The sequence below is a fragment of the Mus musculus genome, chromosome 1 (assembly GCF_000001635.26).
Source record: "Mus musculus strain C57BL/6J chromosome 1, GRCm38.p6 C57BL/6J".
NCBI classification, from domain to species: Eukaryota; Metazoa; Chordata; class Mammalia; order Rodentia; family Muridae; genus Mus; species Mus musculus.
The window spans coordinates 78,657,237-78,677,141 of NC_000067.6; the positions used below are offsets into that span (position 1 = coordinate 78,657,237).

Sequence of the window (19,905 nt, forward strand, 5' to 3'; positions counted from 1 at the left end):
TTCATCCTTTGCAAACATGAAATGTGGGTATGCGAAGATTTACGAGTAAACGGGATACACGCTGCATTAAACGAAGCCCATGCAAGAGAAATAATACAGGGCATGCTTTGAGCTTTCCCCTTCACAAGCATTTTCAAACGTCATTTTTTTTTTTTTCTCTTTGCAAGATTTGCTAGAAATCCGTGTTCAAACTAGGATAACGAACCCAGTCCTGAGAAGAATGGGGAAAAAAAAAAACAAGCAGGTTATTTCTTCGTTTATATTGAGATTTATGCATCGCAGCAGTGAAGGCGGGTTTTGCAGTTCTCAGCGGGGGCACCCTGGACGCCTCAGGTCTTCCCGCCCTGCGCCCCCTGCCCAGCTCCCCTCTGCAGCTGCTGTAGCTGCGGGTCCGTCCCGCCGCTCCCCTCCCCAAGGGCTCAATCCCCGCCCTGCGAGGGCCCCAGTCGGGTCCAGCCGTCGGCGGCTCCGCAGAATGACCCATAGTAACCTCGCCCCGCCCCTGCCGCCAGCACCGCGCTCCCCAGGCCGGCATTTGATAGGCCGAGCCCCGCACGCGCCACCGCCCGCGGGCCAATGGGCGGCGGTCTCTTTGCATATGCAACGAGCGCCAGCCCGGGGTGCGCGTCCAGGACTGCGGCTCAACAGACGCTGCTCAGCCGGCGCCCGGGAAACGTCGCTGCGGTTGTGGCCGCGGTCGCGGGCTCGGACGAGGAGGCGGCGGCAGAGCGGGAGGCTGAGCCGGCAGCAGGCGGTCGTCCCCGTCTCGCAGGGCGGCCCCAGCAGCTGCGTCAGGGTCCTGAGGAGGTGGCGCTGGGCAGGAGCCGCTCTGAGGAGCAGCCAGGCCTGCGTGGGTCGGAGCCCGCGGTGAGTGCGCGCAGCGCCCGTTGTGAGGCGATGAGGGTCGCGGGATGGCGGCCAGGCCTCCCTCCTCCCACTCGGCGAGCGTGCATGCCGCTCGCCGGTGCCTGAGGGGACTCCTGGGCCGCGGGGTGCTGGGCCGTGGCGAGGGTCGGGGAAACGGGGGTTGGTGGAGGGTGAGTGGCGAGTAGGGCGTCCTCGCGGATTCGGGGAAACCGCCGGCGTGGAGCTGCGGGCGCGGGAGGAAGGATGCACCGCGGCCTCCTCCGCGGGCGCGGGCACGTGGGTGGGGTCGTCCCGCTCCACGCGGCCGCGCGGCGTCCGTGGGAGGTACCAGCGCCCAGAGGGTCCCTGAAAACTGCGGGTGTGGGACAGGAAATGCGGGTGCGGGCGGTGGGAATGGCGTGGGGAACCTCTGGTGTCTCCTCCTAAGTGCGTTTTAGTCTCGGACGAGTCAGTCATGAGATGCATACATAGGCAGCCCCGGGGGTCACTTGTGATCCCCGTGATGGGATTTCACAGATGAAGATCCAACTGTATGGTCCGTTCTGGTTCTAGAACAGGTATTCCGATCACTTGTACATAGAGCCCCTCAACTTAGAAAGGGCAGGACAGTTTTTGGGAATCCAGTGGAAACTAGAGAGGGGGGATTGATAACTGCCTAGAATGACAGAGCTGGCATTTACTGAGCTTTTTTTAAAGGCCACACACCAAGAACTTTGTGCATGGCTATGTTTACATTGTTAGTCCACCGGGACGGTCGCACATTCTCAGTTTTACAGCGAGAGAGCCTGCACTGTGGACACGTTAACTTAGCCCAGATCTGAGCTACTAGGAGAAGCTTGAGCCCCAGGAGGGCCTGTCTGAATCTAGAACAAATCTCTGATGGCTTTAGTAGCAACAGCCCTCTGTTGGTGTTTGAATGGTTTCCGTGGCTTTGGGTTTCTAGGTTCTTTTGGGTCTTAGGGGTTCTGCAGAGCTGTAGTTTGGTGTTTTTGTTTTTCCTGTTTGTTTTAGGCTGTTTTGTATGCGCACTTTGGCTCTGAGTGTTGTTGAAGGGTGCTGCTGAGTTGCCCCTAGAAGTGCATGCAAAGCTTATTACAGAGAGGGAAGTGTTGGGACTTGAGAGTGCGTTTTCTGGTGTCTCCCTGAGCACCCCTCACATGTAGAGTTGAAGGCTGATTGTATTTTCTAACTTAGGCTCTGATTCTTCTGTCATAAAGTGCCTTGACTCCAGTGTGGCCACAGGAGAGGGTCACCTGGTATCTTTGGAGTCCAGTTACTGGATTTGTAGGACATTTGGGCCGAGTGACTGGTACCCTGTGAGTCCCAAGATGTCCTCCTTGGAGAAAGCAAAGAAAGAAGGACACACTGAAGGACACTGTGTGTGGGAATAACACTAGCGCCTTCCTGATTCAGTTAATTGTTCACGGAGAGCCTTCTCATTGAGTCATGTCAGGCATCTTAGCAGGTGCTGGGAGATATAACAGGGATAGGTTGATCTGTCCCTGTGCCCTCAGGCTGGGATTAGACTACATGCCAAGGATTTTGTAGATAAATGGGTGATTGCAACCTATGTTACATGCAATAAAGGTGAAGTATTGGATGATTGAAGATTCTAACAAGCATTATGATTTACATGGAAATCCAGGGAGCTGCTTTTTAAGAACGGATTATGTGAGATTTTTTTCCTAGATGTCCAATTTGTGCTCTGAGGCTGAAATTAAATGTACATAGGACAAGCGCTTCAGAGCTTTTTGAGCAACTATAATAATATATTTTTTTATTTTAATATATTTCCCACCAGATTGTTATCTCAGTTCAAATTGTGGAGTATCTGAATGAGATAGGTAGGGAGTATTCCCAGGCCCGCCTTTAGAGTGCTTAAAGCTCAGAAGCAGCAATCTTTTATATGGATGTGGATTTGAAGGTGTGATTTAGACGTCCCCACCTCACAACACCCACCTCACCCCACTTACCCCTCAGTGATAGGCTTTTCTGATTTACAGTAAGCATCATAATTTTTTAAAGTATTCATTGTAGCTTATATTTTACTCAGTAACTTAACATAAAAATTTCAGCTCTAAGCTGGGTTTGGTGGCTCACCTTTTATCCCAGCACCTAGGAGGCAGAGGCAGGTAGGTTTGAGGCCAGCCTGTTTTATGTAATTCCAGGACGTAATTAGACCCTGCCTCAAAAAAACCAAAAACTAAATAAACATCTTTCAGTTCTTAGGAAGCAAGAAAACCATGCATGAATTGGGATATAGATATCTATTCAAACACTTCAAAAGGTAATATAACTAATTGTAATACTTTTATTGGATACCAGCTGTATGCAAGTATTGTCCTTTGTGTATACTGTTTAGAATAAGTGCAAAGATGTGCTTAAAAGTCCCTGCTCTGAAAATTTCATATCAATACTGATTTTTTTCATAGCACTGTCATATGTTATACTAGCTGAGCCTTTGAAGAGGTTAGTATGATGAGCAGAAATTCACGAAAGTGGAGATGTTAGGCAGAAAGCTGTTATGGCATGGTGATAGGTAGTATGAGCTGAGAGGTGAAGGTTCTGTTTCAGATCCAGGCAACTGGAGGGCTTGTATGCACTTTCATTCTCCGAACTGAGGCTCATTGTGAAAGAAGTAGATATTGGATGTGGGAGAACATGTTTCTAGGTTTAGAAGTGGTCCATGGCCTTGGGCTTCTCTTTAGGGTGCTGGTTTGGTTTGGTGTTCAGAAGTAGAATGCCATTTTGGGGCCTTCTCTTGTTCTGGTGAGAGTGTCTAAAACAATGTGCATGTCAGGCTGCCTGTGGAGGAGTAAGAGCAGAAAGAGGCCCTGTTAGTACTGAGTAGAAGAGGCAGAGTTTGCAAAGGAGATAGAAACGAGTGGCATGTTATTAGTTACCTCAGTGTTATTGTGACAAATGCCTGATCAAAGAAGGCAGGAAAAGATTTTTGGTTCATAGTTTCCAAGATGTCATTCGGTTTTAGTGGGGAAGGGTTTGTTGAAAGAACATTTCATATCCAGGTGGCCAGGGAGTACAGAAAGGAGAATATAGGCAGGTTCTGGGGCAAGATAAAACCCTAAGAATACCCCACTGGTGACTGACTTCCTCCAAAGACTCCACCTCCCTGTAATGCAGTGCTTGTGTGTCTCTCAAGGAGTTGGTGCATGGATTTAGGCTAGCTCCCTGCTTTGTCTCTGGAAATGCGTTTACAGCCCCTTTCCTCTAACCAGGGCTATGCTTAACTAATCTGCTAGGCATTTATTAATCCAGGCAAGTTGACAATCAGGAGTAACCATCAAAGGACACTGTGGAGATAGTTGGAAGTAGTCACTGTAGGGAAGGCAGTCAGTCAGTACCTTGGAGTGAGTGCTCCTGTGAGAACTCTTTGACCTTGCCGCTATGGTAGGATGGGTCAAGCCAGAGGTTTTTTTAATTGTAGTTTTGAGGCAGAATCTGTGTAGTTGCGGCTCTTCTCCAGACCGCTCTTGCTCCCCTCTCAGAGATCCTCCTGCCTTTGCCCAAGGATCCACCATGCCCACTGTTGACAAGGTTTTTGTTTTTGTTTTTGTTTTTTTTAAGGCAAGTCTTCTCTCTGTAGCCCTGGTTGTCCTGTAGCTTACTATATAGACCATTCTGGCCTCAAACTTGGAGATCCACCTGCATCAGTCTCCCAAGCGCTGTGGGAGTAAAGGCTTGTACCCACCCCCCCCCACCCCCCCTCTGCTGCCCAGCTCTCCCCTCTCCCAACAGAGGTTTTGATCTTATGTTTTTAATGTTGAAGGAGGCTTTGTGGAGAGGGTATTGGAATAGGAGTGAGTGAGCAAGGGTTACTTACCTGACTAAGTTGCTGGGCATGGGAAGGCTTGGTGCTTGGGCTTTTATAATCAGTACAGATTCTGGTAGATGCTTTCCCATGAAGGCTCTTTTTTAGCAATCTTTATTTTAATTAACATAGCTTTATTTTCTTTGTTTCTAGTTTTCAAATTCTTTAGTATTTTACATATCTTAATTATTTCACAAAGGACTGTAGGGAAACTCACAAACACTCTTTGCCTTGAGTGGTTTCTTTGTAAGTACTAGTCATCATTTTGCCAATTCTGTGCATTAGTTCTAGCTTCCTGTAAGAATTGTTGTGAGATTTTAAATAAGTGTCTGCAGTATTGTCAATAAACATGAACCAAAAACCACTTTATTTGTTTTTAGAGAATGTAGGTTTTTCATATTTTACTGCCCCCCCCCCCCTGTTTTTCAAGACAGGGTCTCTCTGTATAGTCCTGAATGTTCTAGAACGTGCGCTGTAGACCATGCTGGCCTCAAACTCAACAGAGATCTATCTGCCTTTCTCTGCCTCCTGAGTGCTTGGGATTAAAGGTGTGCATCACCGTTGCCTAACTTTGCCTTCTTTCATGAAATAGTATCATTAAGCTTCTATATATAGTCCCACCTTAAGGAAGTATCTTATGTATTAGGAACCTTTTTAGTAGAGTTGGAGATGTATGTAAATAGAAAACTGTAACTTGGGACCATTAACTGGATTTTGTTCTATTATTTAAAAAATTACAAGTGCATGTATATGAATGTCTGCATGTGTGTGTACGTATGTCTGAGTGTCTGTGTGTGTGTGCACATTCATTGGAGCCCTTGAGAGTCCATCTGAGTGCATGCACAATACACAGGTGAAGGTCAGAGAACAGCATTGGAGTTGGTTCTTTCTCTCCTTTATGTGGGTTCTGGGTACTGAACTCAGTTCACTAGGCTTCAGTGGCAAGCCTTTACTTGCTGAGCCGTCTCACTGACTGCATCCTTTAGGTTTGTTCTCTTTTAGTTAATATCAGTTAACTGTGACGTGGGCTTTAGGTTTCCTGGGAAAATAAATTTCTACATGTTAGCACATTGCAAACAGGCTGACTCTGGTGTTCTCACACGTTCTCATTCAGATAACCAGCTTCTACTTTTATTACTTATAGTTATAAGGCTTATGTCATATGACACAAATTCAGGTGGCATTTTTTTTTTTTTTTTTTGGAACAGGGTCTTACTGTTTACTCCTTGAACTTGCTGTGAGGCTCAGGTTGGCCTTGAACTTGAGATCCATCTGTCTTAGCCTCCTGAGTGGCATATCACCAACTTTGGGTTGCTGAGTGGATTGCCATCCGTGTATATAACACTTGGTATGTAAATTGGAGTCGGTCACTTCTTTCTCAGACTTTGTTTTCTTTCTAAAGTTTTTCTTATAGTGGGGTGGGACAAGCTTTTTTGTTTTTCTTTTTTCTTTTTTTCTTTTTAATGTAACCTCATGCTTTTTGTTGTGGTTGTGTTGTGTTGTTTTACTTATTATTTTTTAATGTAACCCCATACTGGCCTTGATTTTAAAATCCCCTCAGTCTCCCAGGTGCTGGGGTTATAGGCATGCAGCACTGAGCCTGTCTCTGAGCTTTTCCTTTCAGTTTTGTAAGAGGACAATTTAAATTCTTGGAAACAAACAGGTAGGTAGTTTAGGAGGACTCAGCAGTGTGCTTCTTTCCTTGCCTCTCTCTCTGCCTTTCTCCTCTGTTTTAATTTGCTTTTCCTAGTTCCTCTCTTTTCCTATTTTCTATCTCTGTTTTTGTATTAAATAGGAACAAGCATTCTGGATTGATAGGTTAACAAATTTACATTAAGGTTCAGCTATTGAGGACTAAGGGGATTAGAATGTATCCTTTGGGGAGGTATAGAGCAGAGGCTTGAGGCAGATCTAGTCAATGATTTCATTCAGTGACTTATAGCAACTCAGAAAGTAATTGTTAGATGAATTAAAAGTTTCCTGGGATATATAGCAAGAGGAGAAGATGAGGGTCTTTTCACTTGTTACATACAGGAAGTGTATTGAGAAGTGCGTCTTGAGTTGCTTGCCATGATGTTACTAAGACTTGTGATATGGCATTGTCCACAACCATTTGGGCTTCCTATTGCACTTAATTTCCTGTCCGATCTCTTGTATCTTTATCATGATTCATTCTTTTCATTTCCCTTTTCTTTGCTTTGGCTTGAGGTTTTTGTTACCTGTGTTAAAATTTTCAGGTGACAGACAGATAGACAGACAGACACAGATACGGAGACGGAGACTTCTGTAGCCTAGGCTGGCCTTGTACATCACCATCCTGGTTGACTTGTACATTTTATGTGTTGACTACATTGAAATTACTGGGGTATTTATCTGGGTCTTTTCTTCTTTAGACATCTCAATAAATAAGGTTCTCAGAAAACATCTATGTCAGAGACAGTGGGCAGTAAATAGATGAAGCCAAAGATGAGACCAGATCCTTCTTCAAGAGCTAACAGGCCCTGTGAGAAGAAGGAGGCTGCTACCATGAACATGGCCAGGAATGTGACAGACCTTCTGGCTTTGAGCCAGCAGGAAGAACTAGTGGATTTGCCAGAAAACTATCCACTGAGTACGAGTGAAGATGAGGGGGACAGTGATGGAGAAGGAAAACGTCAAAAACTTCTGGAAGCAGTCAGTTCCCTTGGTAGAAAGAATAAATGGAAGTTGGCAGAGAGATCTGAGGCTAGTCGGATGGTTTCAGAGTTCAATGTCACTTCTGAAGGATCAGGTGAAAAGCTGGTCCTTTCCGATTTGCTTGGGTCTGCTACAGCATTATCTTCGGTGGCTGCTGTGAAAAAACAGCTGCATAGAGTCAAGTCAAAGACGCTCACCCCACCCCTTAACAAAGAAGAGGCTGACCGAGCCCTCAGGGAAGCAGCATTCAGCAAAACCTCACAAATGCTCTCCAGGTGGGATCCGGTGGTTCTGAAGAACCGGCAGGCAGAGCAGTTGATTTTTCCCATGGAGAAGGAGCCGCCAGCGGTTGCACCCATTGAACATGTTTTTACTGACTGGAAAGTAAGAACCCCTCTGGAACGAGAAGTTTTTAACCTTCTTCATAAGAACAAGCAGCCAGTAACAGACCCTTTATTGACTCCCGTGGAAACAGCCTCCATCAGAGCCATGAGCCTGGAAGAAGCCAAGATACGCCGAGCAGAGCTTCAGAGGACGCGAGCTCTACAGTCCTATTATGAGGCTAGAGCTCGAAGAGAGAAGAGAATCAAGAGTAAGAAGTATCACAGAGCTCTAAAGAAAGGAAAGGCCAAGAAAGCCTTAAAAGAGTTTGAAGAGCTGTGGAAAGACTGCCCAAATGCTGCATTGCAAGAACTGGAGAAAATGGAAAAGGCCAGAATGACAGAACGGATGAGCCTTAAGCACCAGGGCAGTGGGAAATGGGCAAAGTCAAAGGCAATTATGGCCAAATATGACCCTGAGGCTCGAAAAGCTATGCAAGAACAATTGGCTAAGAACAGAGAACTGACACAGAAACTCCAGGTAGTTTCAGAGAGTGAGGAAGAGGACGGATGCACAGAAGAGGGAATAGTCTCTGTCTCCCATGGAATGGATGACCTACAGATGAATGCAGATGGTGTAAATCCCTGGATGCTTAGCAGTTGCAACAGCAATGCAAAGCGGGGTGAGATCAAGACCGATCCTGAACAGATGCCTGAGTTTGTGGCCCATGTGTCTTCTGAGAGTGAGGGAGATGAAAGACCAGTGGCAGAAGAACTTGTGTTAAAAGAAAGATCCTTTCAAGAAAGAGTTGATCCCAACAATGCTAAGCTAATGGATGGCCAAGAAACAGAAGACTCTGATAGCCAGGAGGTATTACAGAAACTCAACAAGGAAAGTCATCAATCTGACAATCAAAAAGTGAGTTCAGAGGAAAATGTTCTCCATATCCAGAGAGAGGACCTTGCCTCAGAGAAGTTGTTGGTGCTTCAAAGGCTAGAGAGAGCACATGTTCTGGAACAACAAGGAGAGTTGAGCAAAGAAGAACATTATCCAAAAAAAGGGCTTTCCAGACCTTTGTTGAAAGGGGATTGGAAGGAGATGAAGCCACTCACCAACCCTGATGCCTCTGGAGGGAAGAAAAAGAAGGAACAAATGATTGATCTACGGAACCTCCTAACTGCTAACTCATCTCCTGTGAGGTCTTTGGCTGTGCCCACAATACAGCAGTTAGAAGATGAAGTGGAGACCGATCACAAGCAGCTAATAAGGGAAGCTTTTGCTGGGGATGATGTCATAAGAGAGTTCTTAAAAGAGAAGAGGGAAGCTATAGAGACAAATAAACCAAAGGACTTGGACCTGTCATTGCCTGGATGGGGTGAGTGGGTTGGTATGGGCCTGAAGCCCAGCGCCAAGAAAAGACGCCGTTTTCTTATTAAAGCTCCTGAGAGTTCTCCAAGAAAAGACAAGAATTTGCCGAATGTGATTATCAGTGAGAAGCGCAACATCCATGCAGCTGCTCATCAGGTGCGGGCGCTTCCACACCCATTCACCCACCAGCAGCAGTTTGAAAGGACTATCCAAAACCCTATTGGGTACATGTGGAACACCCAGAGGACCTTCCAAAAGCTGACAGTTCCCAAGGTTGGCACCAAGCTAGGCCATATCATTAAGCCCATAAAAGCAGAAAATGTAGGGTACTGCTCTTCCACAAGGTCTGACCTCTCTATCCTACAGAGCAGTCAGAAGTGCCTCTCCAGAAAACAGCAAAAACAACTGAAGAAGTTGAGCTCTGCAGATTGAGCTTCCAGCAGAGTAGCATCTTTATGACCTGGGGCTAGGAACCTCTAGTGTTTCTCTTGGTTGCATCATTGTGCTTCAGGGTCATTTCCTAAATTGACAAACACTGTGTACTTAAGCCACATTGTAGAAATAAGGCATTTTTATCGAATGAAGAGCTTACATTCCATTTTGAGGTATATGATAAATTTAGAAATGATTCACTTATGGGAAAAATGCAGAGTTACCTATATTGGTACCTATCCTGGGCTTAGAGAGGGATGTGTGGACAGAGAAGTTCAGCCTGGGACTGGGCAGAGGAAGCGTGGGCAGCAAAAAATGCTCAGTTAGTTTAGATAGTAAGTTAATCGATCCTGATCTAGTAGCTCATATATGTAATCAGCGTTCTTCGAGGCTGAGAATCAGTTAGTTGAGGCCACAGAATGAGAATTGGCTCAAAAACAAACAAACAAACAAGCCCAAAAAGATTCTAGGAAGAGTTTATAGGCAGAATGACTTGGAGAAGACAGACAATGAAGATAGAGACGAGTAAAATTTAAGAATAAAGTGTTATAGTTTGCCATTCCCAGATAGCTTTCCTGAGATTTCCTGGTGCAAAATGGAGGACTCCCTTTCCTTAGTGGGTTTCCTCTTCACCTGATATGGGGAACCTGACCCCAGTCTACCTAGGGAATGTCATGTAATCCTTGGAGGAAGTTACAAGTTCAATTTCCTGGAATGTCTTAACATGCAAATGTGGTATCCCCTGAACCTTAAACCTCAGCTAATGAAACTTCACCTTAAGAAGAACCCCTTCCCACTCTCCAGGATCAATATATCTATATAGCCTTTGCTCCACCCTGAATAAAGTATATGTGCACAAGCTGTCTCATTGACTACTGTCTTAAGAGAGCTGTTTTCTAAAAGTTCTAACACTGAAATCTTCAGAGACCCCCTTCCCTCAGCATTCACTGCCAGACCTGGATCCTGCTGACCCACCAGTTCTGAACTTCACTTCATCCATTCCTGCCTGGTGTGTAAAGAAGAATGGGACCGCAGACCTCGCTTCAGCCCATCCTTCCCTGCCTGGCATACTGTGGAATTCAGCTCTGCTCCATCCTTCCTTCCCCTTGGTGTCCAGCAGTCCTGGACATTCCAAGGGAAGACGCAGAATAACGGAAGCACAAAGTGACAGAATCTGGGCTACTGAAAAATAAGTTATGGAGGGCCTTAAATGTTTTGCAGAGTAATTTACACTTGATCTTAGCCAAAAGGCCGAGAAGCGATTTGCAGAGTAATTTAAACTATACTTTTCATCTCTTCTCTTAGGCAAAGTAGAGGAATTAAGACTTAGATAGGGGACCATTGTGACATTTGTGTTAAAGGAGTGAGTGCCAAGCTGGCAGCATGCATGTAGGATGTATTGTATTAATGGGGGTAAGAGTTGAAAATGTCAGCTGTAGAAGTTAGAGTGAGCATGGGCAGGAGGGCTGGATGACAGGAAGTCATCACCTGGCAAGAGTGCTGTAGAGAATAAGAGAGGAAAGGGATTTTATTGGATACCTGGAAGTTTGAGCAGGGTTTTGGACCTGGGAGGATTTAGCTTTCCATTTTTACTTATTTTTGGAAAGATGGAAGGATATATTGAAGTGGGATGGAGAATTCAGGTTTTAGAAAATTCTTGTATATTTTTGAAATGTAAAGGTATGAATGGCAGGCATCCCTGCAGTCCCAGCACTTGGGAGCAGGCAGAGGCAGAAGGATAGCTGAAAGTTAAAGGCCAGGAAGGGTCTACATAATTCCAGTTCAGAGGAGGAGGGCTCTTGAGGTAGGTGATGGCTGGATGGTGGATCAAGGGAGTGGTAAAGTTGACTTCTTGAATATGGGATCAGACGCTTATGTTTTATAATAATTGGTGCTCAAGACTTTTATCAAGAATGTGATTGCCAGAGAATCCATCTGTGAATCCTTGGGACCAGACCACCCATGGGGTGAGGGGTCATGTCTAGAGTATAGGTCAGAGAGAGCAGATCAATACATGAAGGACTTTGAGGTGCTTAGAGGCCATTATAACTGTTCATTTTTAAAATGTTGAATTTTCTATTGATAGGAATTGTTCTAGGGATCCACACATCAAACTTTTTTGTATTTCGTCTTGTTTAGTTTGGGTCATTTTAGTGAGGCACTTTTGGTGAACATAGTGTTTACCTTAAAGGAATTCATTCTATTGGCAAAATTTGAGTAGGGCAAATCTGTCAAAAGAGGCCTTTAGATCACAGGAGTTCCTAAGCTTATAAAATAGATGCCAAGAAAGTGTGTGTGGGTATTACTTGGCCTCAGGAAATCTAGGCAAGTGCTCTGCTACTGAGCTACATCCTCAGTTTTGTGTTTTTTTTGTTTTTTGTTTTTTGTTTTGTTTTTGGTTTTTTGAGACAGGGTTTCTCTGTATAGCCCTGGCTGTCCTGGAACTTTGTAGACCAGGTTGGCCTTGAACTCAGAAATCTGCCTGCCTCTACCTCTCAAGTGCTGGGATTAAAGGTGAGCGCCACCACGGCCGGCTTGTTTCTTTTTTTAAGACAGGGTCTTGCTTGTGCATCTTAGACTGGCCTTGACCTTGATAGGCCAGGCTGGCAGGCTGGATCGGCTTTGAACTCTATTCTGCCTCCCCAGTAATTCCCTGTGATAATTTTTTCTATGGCACTCACAGACCTTATGTATGCTCTTTATGAGCTCTGTCAACAAGCTATATTTGCAGCCGCCTCTCCACACTTAGAACTGTGCCCCTACCAAGGGATTTTTTTTTTTAATTCTTTTTTTGTTTTAAAGACAATGTCTTTTTAAGTTGTCCAGGCCAGGCTAGAAATCGCCATTTGTTCAGGTAGTCCTTGAACTTATAATCTTGAAGCCTAAGTTTCCCGAGTAGCCAGGTTTATAGGCATGCATAAACTGCTCAACAACTCATTATATAACATTTGTAATTCACCTTTGTGTGTGTGTTCTTCAGTGCCTGCCTGCTGGCACATGTCCATCCACCCACCTACCCACCCACCCACCTACCTGATGTATGTTTGACCAGGTTCTGTGATGATGGCCATTAGGGATTGAGTAATGAGTAAAAGACACTTCTTCATGCATAGAGAGATGAGCAGTAAACAGTTTTATAAGCAATTATTTAATTACAGGCACAATAGTTATGGCTAAGGCAAAACACAGAATGTTGTAAGGGTGGAAAAATTTAAGTGGTGTTGGGCAAGTCCAGGAGGAGAAGGATGGATAGTAGCAGGGAGGTAGGGGGAACGTGGAGCATGCTGGGCCAAAGCGGCTGGGATGAGGTGGGGGCCTGACACTGGGGACAGTACACAAGGCCCAGAGGTGAGTACTCAGTGGAGACTCTTAGATAAAACTGGACCTAAAGTATAAGACACCAGATCAGGGAAAGGTAAAAGGTAAAAATCCTCTCAAAGGCTATGAACTGGGATGGGAAAACTAGGGAACTTGCAGATTGTGCTGGGACAACTGACCAGCGGTATCTCAGGTCAGTTTGTTTTGGTCTCAAATCACTTCAAAAAGATTAGTTTTATTACTATAAGACATGAAAAGAGTTAACATGTATCTTGTTATGATTGCATTATATGATTAGGAATGTCAGAATTTACCAAAGTTATTTTTGGTAAAAACTTAACTATTATGTCCAATTAAAATTAATTTTAATATATCAAATTTAGTAATCTAATCGTTTTAGTCAAATTACATTTATAATTCTATAGAGTTTTTTTGGTCATGAAGTTCTCCAGACTGTCTTCAAATTCACAATCTCAAAGTCTGCCTACCTGTGCCACCATGCCTGGTTTAAGTTGTATGCTTATTGTTTTAAGCAAGGACCCACTGTGTAGTCCTGGCTTGTCTAAACTTACTATGTATACTAAGCTGTATTTGAGCTGGTAGCTATTCTTCTGCTTCATCCCCCTCCCAGAACCCCTGGCTCGCTCCCTCCCTCCCTCCCTCCCTCCCTCCCTCCCTCCCTCCCTCCCTCCCTCCCTCCCTCCCTCCCTGCCCTTCCCTCCCTCCCTCCCTGTCCTTCCCTCCCTCTCTCCCTTTCCCCTTCCCTTCCTTTCTTTCTTATGACGAGGTCTCTGTGGAAACCTGGGTGTCCTGGCCTGGAGCTCACAGATTGACTTGCCTCTCTACCTCTTAAATGCTGGGATCATCATGAGCCATGTTTCAGGTTGTATGTTTAGAGCAGGTATATTTCAAGTTGGTGTTTAGAGTCTCCAGGTTCTGTTTAGTTTTTCTTTTTTAAAAGTTATACACTGGTTTGTGATTTTTAGTATATAAAATTGGTTCCTGTCTGAATGTGTGGAAATAATTTGTTCCCATTTCCTTAAGAGTTTGCTTGATTATAATAGTATATGTTTTGTATGAAATGTAGAAAATATGTAAGAACATAAAGTTGACAATTTAGAAATCAGTACTAATTTTGCATCCAAAATATGGCCACTGCTGATATTTTTTGTTTGCTAACAAGTGAAACTATATTGTGTATATTCAATATTCAGCCTATTTTCCTTGTTAGTAAGTCACAAGCAATTACAGTGTTAACAGATATTTGAAATATTTGTAGTGGCTATATAATGAATGTATGTGTCAGTGTGTTTGATATTTCCCAGTTACTGTGTATTTGCCTATTTCCTTTTGATTGCCTGTTGCAGATGACTTTTATTAAAGATTCCTAGAAGTGAAGCATTGGATAAAGGCTATGAAGAAGAAGTTGAGTGCTCTTAATAAAAATTGTAAACTTGCTTTCTAAGTGGTGCTTCATTCTTGTGCCCTCATCATGAGGGTGGCATATTTTACTAGTGCTTGCGCTATAGACTCAAGAGCTAGAAGACATTTCATTTTAGAGTTTTTGTTTTGTTTTGTTTTGAGACAGGGTCACTTTATTGTATAACACTGGTTGCCTTGAAACTTGTTATGTAGATCAGACTAGCCTTGAACTCAGAGCTAGCTCCATCTGTTATCCTTAATGTTTTGTGTATATAAAAGACCAGAATGACTCTCCAAAGAACTTAGCCTCTTGAATATTTTGGTTAAACCAGACTCTGAAGTTCCGATTTAAACAATCACCATTCTTATTCATTACCTATTGAAAGATTTGAAGAACAGGGCTAGTTAGATGACAGCATAACCCCTCAATGATTTACTGTGTGTTGAGTAAGTTGATAGAAAATCTAGCTAATCACATTTTATATCATATCCCTTTGGGCTTTTTTTTTTTTTTTTTTGGATTTCCAGCCTAATTTTCAGAAGGAAAGGCATAAAATTCCTTACTATATTTTCTGTGATGTTTCTTGTTTTACTCTTTTGGAGGTAAGTTCATAAAGCAACAGAAACAAAGGAAAACTACAGTTATGGATGATATGTGGCGCTGTCTGTGCTGCTAAGTATTTTAGAGAGTCATTAACGTGCCCGCCACTTCTTTGAAGTAGGTGGGAATCAGCAAAACCCATAGAGGTTTATTTAAAGCATTGGGTTCTTAGAGAAAAGACCCCAAGCACTGGCTAGAAGATTTCATAAAGAGGTGACATCAGAGTTGGAGTTTGGAGAGTTGGAGCTGTGTAAAAGCACTGGGATTAATGGGGCGAGGGTGGAGAAAAATAGTGGAATTTGTAAATCCTCAAGAGTAACTATGACTGTTAAATTGACCATTGTGTGGGTTATCAGTCAGCAGCCCCTCTCTGAGTACTGGACCCCACAAGGGCTGGGGTGTGCAGCATGCCCAGTCTTCAACAGATGCTTGACTATTAGCTAATAATTACTTTATGGATTTAAAATATTTTTTTCAGCCTAATGGCATGAGTGTACACACCCACATACACACCCACCCACACACATACACACACACACACACACACAGAGAGAGAGAGAGGGAGAGAGGGAGGGAGAGAGAAGATAATGCTACTTAAGTGAGAAGGCAGTAAGCAAAAATCACTAGTGCATGCATTCTTCAAATAAATTGGCTCACAACAATTCTGAGACACTTAAGATCTCACAATACTGACCAATAGGACCTGTTATCACCACCATTCAGTAAAGAAACTGAGGCCCAGAAAAGTTATAAGCTTCCGAAGAACAGTAAGAGGATTCCAACCCAAACCCCCCAAGTTCCAGACTCATGTTTCTGTCCATCAAACCGCAGTAGGCAGGATAGGGGTGCTACCCTTCACAGGGGGATTCTTACAGGAAGCAAGCACTAATGCACAGAATTGGCAATGATGACTAGTACTTACAAAGAAACCACTCAAGGCAAAGAGTGTGAGTTTCCCTACAGTCCTTTGTGAAATAATTAAGATATGTAAAATACTAAAGAATTTGAAAACTAGAAACAAAGAAAATAAAGCTATGTTAATTAAAATAAAGATTGCTAAAAAAGAGCCTTCATGGGAAAGCATCTACCAGAATCTGTACTGATTATAAAAGCCCAAGCACCAAGCCTTCCCATGCCCAGCAACTTAGTCAGGTAAGTAACCCTTGCTCACTCATTCCTATTCCAATACCCTCTCTACTAACCCTCCCTTAAAAGTTTGAGGTCAAAACCTCTGTTAATGGTGGCTGGGTGGTGTTGGTGCACACCTTTAATCCCAGCACACGGTGTGGAGCCTGAGGCAGGTAGATCCCAGGGTTCAAAGCTAGCCTGGGCTTCACAGAGAAACCTTGTTTCAAATCAAACCAAATCAACCTCACCCTCAAGGTTTTCATTAGTTTCTAATAGGAAGTAAATCTACAGAAGATAGCTCTTTGAAGGAGAGAGTAAATAAAAGGATGGCCTGATGCTTTTATTTGGTGATGGTGGTGATGTTAAATCATGAGGTTGACCAGAGGGCAGAAGAGATTGTGAGGAAAGCATTGGGTAGGAAGCCACTGAAGGATGTGCTATAAGAGGGACTATTACAGATTAGAGGGACATGGAGGTACCATGGTAACGGAGGGATCATGTATAGAGGAGTTGGGAATTTGAGCAGGGAATATTGAGGCTGCAGTGATTAACTAGAGTCAGGTCAGGAAAGGCCTTGAAGGATTGGGGAGGTGTGATTCAAGCAGCGGACAGAACAAAGACACCTTGAAAGGACATCTCACATGGGAGGTTTTTAGGAAGGTTTATGTAGACCTTGCCGCTGAGTGGGGCTGGAAGGGAAGAGCAGGGAGAGGAAGCACTGGTTTTATATGGAGTTATATAGCACATTGGCATGGGGGAACATGAGACTTGTGGCAAAGTTGTCCGGCTGGGCAGCTAGTAATGACCCATCCTGCTGTTGCTAGGTCCTTGAGGGCAGGCCCGTGTGAAAATGCCTGATTGCTAACAGAAAATGTAAGTATTGATGAAGTCAGAGAAGGATGGAATAGAACCAGAATTGGACTATATTCAATGATTCTGTACTATTAAATACAAACCAGGCTTTTAGGGAAAAAAAGAAACTACTTTTTTTTTTTTTTTTTTTTTTGGTGCCTAGAAGGTAATTCAGAAACATTAAGACCTTTTATTTGTGTTTGTGTGATGCACTCTTGTGGAAGTCAGAACAACTTACAGGGTGTTGGTTCTTTATTCTACCTTGCAAGTCCCAAAGATAGAACCTGGATTGATAGGTACTTTTAGCCATCTCTGGCCTGTTTTTTTGTTTTTTTGTTTGTTTGTTTGTTTGTTTGTTTTTAAAAATGTCTACGGGAAGTGCTTAATGACCTAAATGGGCGGGTACCGTTGTACACAGACTATTGTAGGGCAGGTCTGGGTTGGGTTTTTGTTGTTGTTGTTTATTTGTTTTTGAGTTTGAAAGGTTGAACAGGTAGGTGCCAGCCAAGATGAGCAGGCCTGTCTACTATTCTGTGCTCATTATGTAAATCTGAACTTTCCTATTGAGATTAAAAAGTGAAACATTTGCATATCCTAAGTATTATTTTGGTGAGAAATGTCTATATTGCCATCTGTTTTAATTATTGGTACTAACTACATAGATACTTGTTTGCCCTTTAAAAATGATCTTAGTTCTAAAATAACTTCGTAGGCCTATGACATGTGGGGCAGCTTTTGTTCTTCCTCTTTCTTTTCCCACTTCCCACCCCAACTCTGCATATATCTGCAGATTTTAATGATCTGCATTGAAGGTTTTTTGTTAAAGAATATCTAGTAGCTGGGCAGTGGTGGCACACGCCTTTAATCCCAGCACTTGGGAGGCAGAGGCAGGTGGATTTCTAAGTTCGAGGCCTGCCTGGTCTACAGAGTGAGTTCCAGGACAGCCAGGGCTACACAGAGAAACACTGTCTCGGAAAAATAAAAGAATATTTAGTAATCTTTTTTAGTAAATTATAAAAATGTTCCTTTTTAACACGGTTAGTATTTGTTTTTTAAAAATTTTTATTTATATATTTTTGCTTTTATTTAGACTGTATTACCATGATGCTGGCTTTGTTACCATAAAACTAAACATAAGACTAGAAATTCCGCTTGTTCCTGTTGACTTGATCTCTGGCCTGGATTCCTGCTGTTTGATGCAGGAGGATGTTGTTGAGTTTCTTCTAAAATGAAGCAGGAAGTTTTAGTTATCAGAAAACCCAGACAAACCAGGATGACTTACATGTAAAGTGAGTTGAGACAGGCTCTCACTGTGTAACCCCGCTGGGCCTCCCTCCCTGACAGAGCCTGGTGAGTGGTTGCCACCATGCCTGGTTCCTGGAGTGTTTTTTCTCTTTTTCATTTTTGCCATTCTCGAATACAGCCTCATACATGCAAGTAAGCACTAGCTACTGTCAACCTAGTCTGAAGTGTATGTAATTTTAATGTAAACATGGAGTCATTCTTACCAATATGGACAATAATATGTGGAGTATTTATTTATGTGATCACTGTTAGTATTTCCCCGTTATTTTCTTACTGTGTTAGATAACTTTCTATATTTCTATTGTTAGGCTATTGTAGAACTTGTATTCATCATTCACTCAATCTATACTTGATATAAGCACTGATGTCTTAGGCTGTTAAAGATGGTTAGTTTATATATTATTTTTCAGGCATGGTAAAAAGACCCCAGTATGCTGGGGTGGAAGGATCTGGGGAGGCAGTGCCTGCTGGGGCGTCGATTAGAGGTCTGGGAGGTAGCACAGAGTAGTATAAATACAAAGAATGGATGGGAGATGATGGGGATGCGGGTGAGCTTGACATCTGAGGCTGGGGCTGCAGTGCAGACCACAGACCTGGTCATTTCAGTTTTATGACCATTATAATTTACATGGTCACTCAGCTGCTGCCGCCGCCGCCTTCCTATTGACTTCTCAGTACTGGGATATTGTGTGTGTGGGGGGGAGTGTAAAGCCCATTCTGACTTATAACAGGAGGACCTTGAGCCTCTAAGTCTAGTTTGGGAATACATAAGATATATGTCTCAGGCCAGGCAGTGGTGGTGCACACCTTTAATCCCAGCACGTGGGAGGAAGAGGCAGGATTTCTGAGTTCAAGGCCAGCCTGGTCTACAGAGTGAGTTCCAGGACAGCCAGGGATACACAGAGAAACACTGTCTCAGAAACCCTCACAGAAAAACAAAAATCTACAAAACTTTGAGCTGCTTTAGCCTTTGCCTTTAATGAACAAGCACTTAAAATCACCTCAAAACTAGCGATTAGAAACCATATTCCCTTTATACACTCAAAGACAGCGTATATGCAAACAGTTGTCTTCTGTAGAATTTGCCTACCTTACTTTACACATTATATTTTGCCAACACTTTGTTGTTTGAAATGTTTATATTTTGTCTCTGGCCTTTGAGTCCCCTCCTCTCCCTTCTTCCTCCCTTCCTCCCTCCCTCCCCTCTTCTTCCTCCCTCCTCCCTTCCATCCTTCCTTTGGAATTTCCCCTGCCTTCCTCCCTCCCCCCTCCCTCCCTTCCTTCCATTCGATTTCTTTGAGACAGTAACCATGAATAACTTTGAGTAACCTTGGCTCTCCTGGAACTAGTTTAGGCTGGCCTTGACCTCAGACTGCTGGCCTCTGCCACCCTGAGTGCTGGCATTAATGGTGTGTGCCACCACCGCTCTTTTATTTTCTAGGAAAGAAAAATAAAAGTTCAAACTTGAAGTTATGTTTCTGCTTAAAACAGCCTTCATCAAAGAGTTAGGCAGTTCACTTTAATGGGTATGTGTTCATGGGATACTGAATGTTAAGTGTCTGGACTTAAAATTACTAAGACACATGCAGTTAGATTGTCATATAATCTAGAAGCTAATGTTCTGGGGAGTACGTATGTATGTATGCATGTATGTATATATGATTATATGTTATGTATTTGGCTCTCACTTGTAGAAAATGATTAGCCTACATACAAAGGAGTATACAAAGTATACATAGTTCTAGTCATTATTGTCTTAATACACACGGCATTCAGTTATTGACTT

General features: G+C 43.5%; 2 protein-coding genes across 5 annotated transcripts in view; both read left to right on the top strand.

Moving 5' to 3' along the window:
• The first annotated feature begins 588 nt into the window (after positions 1–588).
• On the top strand, positions 589–10,365 carry Utp14b (UTP14B small subunit processome component). 2 transcript variants are annotated; one of them, NM_001136226.1, is made up of 4 exons: positions 1,204–1,424; positions 3,090–3,154; positions 5,905–6,044; positions 7,090–10,365. In NM_001136226.1, the coding sequence occupies exon 4, from the start codon at positions 7,151–7,153 to the stop codon at positions 9,491–9,493; it is 2,343 nt and encodes a 780-aa protein (NP_001129698.1). In that variant the 5' UTR covers positions 1,204–1,424; positions 3,090–3,154; positions 5,905–6,044; positions 7,090–7,150; the 3' UTR covers positions 9,494–10,365. The 2 variants fall into 2 exon arrangements, with proteins under 2 accessions (NP_001001981.2, NP_001129698.1); NM_001001981.3 differs by lacking the exons at positions 1,204–1,424; positions 3,090–3,154 and adding an exon at positions 589–867.
• Positions 589–19,905, top strand: part of Acsl3 (acyl-CoA synthetase long-chain family member 3) — a 49,919-nt gene continuing 30,602 nt past the window's right edge. For 2 of the 3 annotated variants that reach the window (NM_001033606.2, NM_001136222.1), the window contains exon 1: positions 589–867. The gene's annotated coding sequence lies outside the window, so the exon portion shown is untranslated. Of the gene's footprint in view, positions 868–5,904; positions 6,045–19,905 lie in introns of all 3 variants that reach the window. The other variant, NM_028817.3, reaches the window with a different exon arrangement.